This window comes from Hyperolius riggenbachi, chromosome 3, assembly GCF_040937935.1.
Source record: "Hyperolius riggenbachi isolate aHypRig1 chromosome 3, aHypRig1.pri, whole genome shotgun sequence".
Classification (NCBI taxonomy): domain Eukaryota; kingdom Metazoa; phylum Chordata; class Amphibia; order Anura; family Hyperoliidae; genus Hyperolius; species Hyperolius riggenbachi.
The window spans coordinates 234,574,964-234,583,641 of record NC_090648.1 but is presented as its reverse complement, the minus strand read 5'-3'; the positions used below and the strand labels follow the sequence as shown (position 1 = coordinate 234,583,641).

Here is an 8,678-nt window from a genome sequence, read left to right as displayed (position 1 = left end):
AACGCAGGATAGTCCGGATGGTGGATAAGCAGCCCCAAACAAGTTCCAAAGAAATTCAAGCTGTCCTGCAGGCTTATGGAGCATCAGTGTCAGCGCAAACTATCCGTCAACATTTAAATTAAATTAAATGCTAAGGCAGGAGACCGAGGAGGACCCCACTGCTGACACAGAGACAAACATACATCAAAAAGCACCCAAAAATGGATGGCAACAAAGCTTAAGAGTTATGAAGTGGCCAGCAATGAGTCCAAATCTAAATCCCATTGAACACCTGGGGAGAGATCTTTAAATTGCATTTGGCAAAAAGCGCTCTTTTGCGTATCTCTCCAGCAGCTGGCAACAAAGCTTGGGGCAGGGGTCACACTTCTCGGCTTTTGTGCGCGCTTTCTACACGGAAAAACTGATTTCATCTGAGAACTTGTGTTAATCAATGGGCTAGGTCACACTTGAATGCAGATTTTGCGTGCAGAAAAAAAACTGACATCCTGCGCAGTTTGTCAGTTTTCTGTACAATTTACATAAGCTGATTTAAGGCAGGGTCACACTTGTCTTTCAGTTTTCTGAAAAGTGTAGAAAACTAAAAGACAAGTGTGACCACTGCCTAAGAGTTATGAAGTGGCCAGCAATGAGTCCAAATCTAAATCCCATTGAACACCTGGGGAGAGATCTTTAAATTGCTTTTGGGAAACTTCTCTTATGTCAGACTGGCTGTGACTGGCTGAAGTGATGGGACCCGGTACCGGAGCTGCGGGCAGCGGAGGATGCCAGCGTGGGACAGTTATCTCTACTGAGCATTAGAAGGCATTATTTTTCAATGTGTAGGAGAAGATAGTGCCATGCACAGGATCAGGCTGTTCACCAAGGAGTGCAGCTTACCAGATAACAGTAACAATATTTTAAACAGAGAAGCAGCGGTCGTGCACATCTAGGTAAAACTTCACTTTTATTCCAGACATTTAAAAGTAACAGCTGCACAAATCCAATCAATAATGGAGAGAGGTACAGGCAGTGAGAGGTCTACAGCCATTTTGCGCCATCAATAGTGTGGTGCATCATCAGGACAACCCACCCCAACTAAAATCACCCATTATATAGACCTTTACCGTATCTGGAGGCAGGAAATTCCCGCGGGTGAGGCCCCATTGTAGCTCGACTTATCTGGAACGCACACCACTCTACATGGCCTGCTACAGTTGCTTGCCTTGGAGCACATTTCCGGTGGCGTCATTTGCGGGTGGTACGCATGCACGTAAATGGTGTGCATCAAATGTCCGCATGGAACGCGGACATAGATACGCGCACCATACGGACGTCACATATGCGATGTAAACAAAGGCCAAAAAGGACGCGACCGCAACCACATGCATTACATCATTATGCCATCTAGTGTGAACATTTAGAACTACAGGGCCTGCCTCCAAATATAATATGAACATATAGATAATACATCAAGAGACATCTCTATAAATTAAGAAAGCAGTCCATAACAACATGAAGATGAAACAGTTGCAATCAATTTTTATATGGCAAATATTAAAGAGAACCCGAGGTGGGTTTGAAGAATATTATCTGCATACAGAGGCTGGATCTGCCTATACAGCCCAGCCTCTGTTGCTATCCAAAACCCCCCTAAGGTCCCCCTGCACTCTGCAATCCCTCATAAATCACAGCCACGCTGCTGACAAACAGCTTGTCAGAGCTGGCTGTGTTTATCTCTATAGTGTCAGTCTGCTGCTCTCCCCGCCTCCTGCAGAACTCCAGTCCCCGCCTGCATCCCTTCCCTCCCTGCTGATTGGAGGGAAGGGACGGGGGCAGGGACCGGAGCTATGCAGGAGGCGGGGAAGCAGCTGAGACTGACACTACAGATGTAAACACAGCCTCACAGCATGGCTGTGATTTATGAGGGATTGCAGAGTGCAGGGGGACCTTAGTGGGGTTTGGGATAGCAACAGAGGCTGGGCTGTATAGGCAGATCCAGCCTCTGTATGCAGATAACATTCTTGAAACACACCTCGGGTTCTCTTTAACCATCTTGGTTCCAGGTAATAAACTCACCACCCCACATGGGAAAAACCCAGTGTAGCATAGACAATTGTCCATATCTAAAAGGGATAAGAAAAAAGGGGAAAGAGGAGAATAAACAATTATTAAATCAAACAATTTGGAAAATTATACATAAAAATATTTTTTTTTTGTTTAAAAAGCGATACATACAAACAACCTTATCTTTAGATAAATGCAGAGAGGTTATTTCTATCATTTAACCCTAATAATCCGACCGCATCAAAAAAGGACATTCAAAAACCTTCTCTCTGCAGTAATTGTTGATGCCAATCACCCCCTCTCCTGTCATGCCTAACCTGTTTTATACCAAAAAATGTAAGTTTAGTTACATCACCTCCATGGGCTTGACGCATATGCTCAATTACCTAGGGACAACTTACTCCTCTATGGACAGACTATGGACAGACCTGCAGTGTGCCTGGTATCGGACCTTGAGCATGTTGGCATTATTTTTCATATTGATATTTCTAAGACACTAACATGTAGACTGCTCATTTTGTGTTTGTTTTCAGCGTGGCATTCTTCATGTGCTTTTTATGTTGTGTTTTAATACAGGTACTGGAAAAACCTCCACTCTTGTCAAGTATGCAGAGAGCAGACCAGGTCTTCGGTTTTTGTATGCAACATTCAACAAATCCATTACAAATCATGCCAACAACCTTTTTCCTGCAAATGTTACCTGTAAAACTTTTCATTCATTGGCTTTTCAGGAGTTTGGGAAACTGTGAGTTGAATTACATGGATATACTGATGTTGCTTCCCTGTGTTATATACTGTAGTTCATAAAAAAACACTGTATATTTTCATTGATGGTGGTCTAGTAGTCTCTTTGGTCTCAAAGTGCTTCTTTGGTCATTTGAAATATCCTATGAACTTGCTGTTTTTATATTTAAAAGTGCATTTGTCATCCATGAGCACAGGTATTTTACTGTATATATCCATTTTATAAGTAAGGTTTATGTCTTTTTACAGTTTTACATAATCTCTGTGAAAGCTATAAATATGAATTCTAGGACTTGATACCTGGTGTAGGGCAGTTGTTACTGCTGAAAACTCTGCTGACCTGACAGTGCACAACTTTATTTATAACTATAAAAGCAGTTAAATGTGGCAAACCATTGTGCACATATAGGTCATTAATGGATAATTTTTCTGTTCTATTTCTCAGATATCAACAAAGAAACAAACTAAATCCCAACAGTCTTACACCATACACAGTCAATTTTGTACTTCCCGAAGGTCAGGCTGGGTTTGTTAATGCAAAACTGGTTGTAAAGACACTTGGGACTTTTTTCGCCTCTGCAGATGACGAAATAGAGGTAGACCATGTCCCAATACGGTACATAAATAATCAAGGAGAAAAGCAGCTCGTCCCTAGACACCTACAGCAGGTGATTGTTTATTTAATGTTTAATGAAATGATAAAGCATGATTATTAATACTATTTCTTGGGCATGTATAGGCTCACCCTGCTGCCGCTGAAATTTTGGGCAGCATTGAATACTTCTCCCTTTCCGAGTAATAGCAATTCAGAAGGACACGTAATTCGGGGTCCTGCTACTGACGGCGCCCGAATTACATTACGTCTATGCTGACGCCCAGGTCAGGCACTACAAGGGTTTTTTACATTAAATCACACAATTGCATACTTTCATCAGAACAAGTGCCGAGATACATGCCGGCACAAGTGGAAACAAGCCCTTAATGCACCTTTACAGCAAATAGTACTGTGCAGGCTGTCACTGGATTTATAGTAAATCCTTCCATAATGTTAAAACTACATTTAAAGAGGGCTTACATGCTTTCCTTGCGTTGAGACCTCCATGGCTACAATTACTAAGTAATGCCCAGTGATGTTGATCCAAGGATTTTATCTGATTGCCATCTGGAGTGGGGAAGGAATTTTTTCCCTTTTGGGCTAATTGGACCATGCCTTGTAAGGGTTTTTCACATTGCTCTGGATTAACAGGGATATATGAGGGAGCAGGCTGGTGTTGTACTTTGTTCTCTGGTTGAACTCGATGGATGGATGTCTTTTTTCAACCCAAATAACTATATAACTATAGTTACCCTCTTTTTACTGTGTTTTTAGACACTGATTAGCTCTCCAGCACATCCTCACATTGCTCTGCCAGCATTTTGTGTTTAAATTAGACTTTAGGAATATAGTCAGGTAATCTGTGCTCACAGGAAAAGATTTACCTGTGTCCCCTCCCAGCTCCTCCCTGACTACCTCATGTGGGTTGGGTTGTGATAGGATAGGCGTAGGGCTTCAACCAGAGACCTGGACTGCCCAATACAATTACAATGTTACCTTAGCTGAAAAAAGGGACTTCAAAGTAATGTAGGAAAAAGGGTTTTTTCATTCGTTAATTAATGCAAAAACCCTATTTAATGCATTAACAAAAATGGGAGAATTTACTAGGGCTTTTGGGGGTTTTATTGTTATAATGTACATGGTATATTAAAGTGTACCTGCCTGAGGTGAGCCTCTGGTACAAAAACACATAGTCAAAGAAAAAATGCCCTGCACTAACTAGCTAGGCTAAAGTCACTTATGCAAAAAATGACAGGTGTTATTATCCTTTTTGTTGGTGCACTTTGGAACTGCTTCTCACTGGGTGGATTCCAGGTACTGAAGTGTATGGAGAAAACAAAAAAGAAGCGCTCCAATAGTGTATTAAAAATTTTAATGAGGATACGCAATATAAAATTGCACTTACATTTAGGTTTCTTTAAAATCAGCGTGTAGTGGCCTGCCCGCGATCGTAACCCTCTGCCGCGGTCTGGCCAGGACCCGGAGATGCAACGTTGTTGTTCCACGTTGACCTGATGAAGGAGCAGGAAGCGCTAAAACCAGTAGTAACGTAGAGGCATTTACGTGAGCGGCCACGCCCCCTCCTTCCCCTCTTGGCGACACCGCAGCCAGCGGAACGTGGAACAGCAACGTTGCAATTTTATATTGTGTATCCTCATTAAAAATGTTAATGCACTATTGGAGCGCTTCTTTTTTGTTTTCTCCATACAAAAACACATACTTACCAAAGAAGAGGAAAGCCTCTGGATCCTAGAGGCTTCCCACGCCGTCCTCCGTTTCCCTGTTGTCATGTACGCCCTAACCAAATTCGGCCCCCTAAAGTTTTACAACAAGAGCTTGACGGAAAGCAGGCGCCGCAGCTGCACACCTCTTCAGACATGAGTGTGGCCATACTGTGCCTGCGCAAGTACACCAATGTTTGTTCAGTAAGTGCAGGTACAGCACGGCTGCACTCGTACCAGAAGAGGATCATGGCCCTTATGTTCTAAAGGGTCCTGGGCAGCAGCCGAGGTACAAAGGACATCGTGAGAAGCCTCTAGAGGATCCAGAGGTTTCCCTCTTAGTAAAGTATTTTATTTTCCACCCGAGTTTCACTCCAGGGTTGCTTTAAGCCAATGACATGTACATGTTTTTTATTTTTGCCTGTAGTTTGCAGTGAGAGAATCCAGCCTCATTTGGAGAAACATGAGAAGCCTCCAAGAAACGAAGGAGCTTGCTTACAAAATAACACATGATGGTGAGAAATCATTGTTAGATCTAATATCTGTGGAATCTAGATTGAGATATTGAAAATGTATCATGTGTTCACATGCAACATCGTGCTGCATCAAATGGTATCATGGAATAAATCACCATTTCTCTTTATATTCTGTGTTGTTATGAATACTGCCACTCTAGCAAATATTAAATATTTGTAAGAATCGCTTCTCTAAAAATTAGCTTGGTGCTCCTGTGGAACCTTTGAGTGATTAAAATGAAACCATTTATTGCAGGTGATCTTATTATCCACTGTCAGTCCTGCAGAGAAATTGGTGTTATAGGCTGCTGTGGGGAGAAAACATAGGTTGTTCACATAGGGTCTGCTCAGGGCCGGATTTGTACTTTTTACCGCCCTAGGCCAATTATCACCAGCCGCCCCCTGACCAACAGCATCCTAGTGTGCGTATCGTCCCCCCCACGGCCTATCTCCGCCCCTACCCTGCACCTCTTTAAAGTGGAATCAAACACATTTTTTTGTATCTAGCCTTAGGTACAAGAGTAGCAGCACAGTGACGTAGTGGTTAGCGCTCTCGCCTTGCAGCGCTGGGTCCCCAGTCTGAATCCCAGCCAGGGCACTATCTGCACGGAGTTTGTATGTTCTCCCCATGTCTGTTTGGGTCTCCTCTAGGCACTCCGGTTTCCTCTCACATCCCAAAAACATACAGACAAGTTAAATGGCTTCCCTCTAAATTGCCCCTAGACTACAATAGCCATATGACTATGGTAGGAACTAGATTGTGAGCTCCTCTATGACTATGTACAGTGCTGCAGAAGATATTGGGTATACAGTGGAGGAAATAATTATTTGACCCCTCACTGATTTTGTGAGTTTGTCCAATGACAAAGAAATGAAAAGTCTCAGAACAGTATCATTTCAATGGTAGGTTTATTTTAACAGTGGCAGATAGCACATCAAAAGGAAAATCGAAAAAATAACCTTAAATAAAAGATAGCAACTGATTTGCATTTCATTGAGTGAAATAAGTTTTTGAACCCTCTAACAATAAAAGACTTAATACTTAATGGAAAAACCCTTGTTTGCAAGCACAGAGGTCAAACGTTTCTTGTAATTGATGACCAAGTTTGCACACATTTTAGGAGGAATGTTGGTCCACTCCTCTTTGCAGATCATCTCTAAATCCCTAATGTTTCAAGGCTGTCTCTGTGCAACTCTGAGCTTGAGCTCCCTCCATAGGTTTTCTATTGGATTAAGGTCCGGAGACTGACTAGGCCACTCCATGACCTTAATGTGCTTCTTCTTGAGCCACTCCTTTGTTGCCTTTGCTGTATGTTTTGGGTCATTGTCGTGCTGGAACACCCATCCACGACCCATTTTCAGTTTCCTGGCAGAGGGAAGGAAGTTGTCGTTGAGGATTTCACGATACATGGCTCCGTCCATTTTCCCGTTAATGCGATTAAGTTGTCCTGTGCCCTTAGCAGAAAAACACCCCCAAAGCAAAATGTTTCCACCCCCATGCTTGACGGTGGGGACGGTGTTTTGGGGGTCATAGGCAGCATTTTTCTTCCTCCAAACACAGCGAGTTGAGTTAATGCCAAAGAGCTCTATTTTGGTCTCATCAGACCACAGCACCTTCTCCCAGTCACTCACAGAATCATTCAGGTGTTTATTGGCAAACTGAGACGGGCCTGCACATGTGCCTTCTTGAGCAGGGGGACCTTGCGAGCCCTGCAGGATTTTAATCCATTGCGGTGTAATGTGTTTCCAATGGTTTTCTTGGTGACTGTGGTCCCTGCTAATTTGAGGTAATTCACTAACTCCTCCCGTGTAGTTCTAGGATGCTTTTTCACCTTTCTCAGAACCATTGACACCCCACAAGGTGAGATCTTGCGTGGAGCCCCAGAGCGAGGTCGATTGATGGTCATTTTGTGCTCCTTCCATTTTCGAACAATCGCACCAACAGTTGTCACCTTCTCTTCGAGCTTCTTGCTAATGGTTTTGTAGCCCATTCCAGCCTTGTGCAGGTCTACAATTTTGTCTCTGACATCCTTGGACAGCTCTTTGGTCTTTCCCATGTTGGAGAGTTTGGAGTCTGCTTGATTGATTGATTCTGTGGACAGGTGTCTTTTATACAGGTGACTAGTTAAGACAGGTGTCCTTAATGAGGGTGACTAATTGAGTAGAAGTGTCTAATCACTCTGTGGGAGTCAGAACTCTTAATGGTTGGTAGGGGTTCAAAAACTTATTTCACTCAATGAAATGCAAATCAGTTGCTATCTTTTATTTAAGGTTATTTTTTCGATTTTCCTTTTGATGTGCTATCTGCCACTGTTAAAATAAACCTACCATTGAAATGATACTGTTCTGAGACTTTTCATTTCTTTGTCATTGGACAAACTTACAAAATCAGTGAGGGGTCAAATAATTATTTCCTCCACTGTATGTGTGTGTGTTAATAACTACCTGGCTGATCCTCAAGTGTGATTAAGGCAGAGTCTCAAGTGGAAGAAAGCTCTAAAGGCACCCCACTTCTCCCCGCCTACTCCTTTCTAGTGACAAGTCAGCCACATAAAATGAACCCTAACTGCACAGCTTTCCATGGGCCCACTGTGAGGTCAGCAAGTTCAGGCCAGTGGAAAGCTGCACAGATTAGGTCCATTTATGTGTGATGCATCAGCAGAGTTACTAGGAAGCAGAAGGCGGGGGTAGGAGGGGGCGGGGGGAGCAGGCGTATGCTTGGCAATTTGCTGTAATTACAATGAGGAATCAGCCAGGTAGTTATTAGTTTATACAGTATTGAGATATATATCCCACCATAAATTTCTAATATGCAGGATGCATTCTGAACAACTTTTAACGGATATCAGTTTATTTAACAAGGCATATTGTCCAGTTATGTCAGGTCCTCAAACATGGTCACATTTCAACTTTTAAAAGCTATTAGGATAGCACAAGCAGACTTATAACAAAAAGCAAGTCATAACTTACACTGGCAGCAAGTTAAAAAGTACCAAATAACAGAAGTAATAAGTGGCCAAGGTACAAAACACCTGCTGTACCACTCTTTTATAACTTTCC

The 8,678-nt window shown here is 42.7% G+C and overlaps 1 protein-coding gene across 1 annotated transcript in view; it reads left to right on the top strand.

The window, feature by feature from the left end:
* Positions 1 to 8,678, top strand: part of FBH1 (F-box DNA helicase 1) — a 71,339-nt gene that overhangs the window by 32,894 nt on the left and 29,767 nt on the right. Inside the window, exons 9-11 of the mRNA XM_068275973.1 lie at positions 2,620 to 2,788; positions 3,233 to 3,455; positions 5,531 to 5,618. Coding sequence (XP_068132074.1) covers positions 2,620 to 2,788; positions 3,233 to 3,455; positions 5,531 to 5,618 — 480 coding nt within the window. The remainder of the gene's footprint in view (positions 1 to 2,619; positions 2,789 to 3,232; positions 3,456 to 5,530; positions 5,619 to 8,678) is intronic.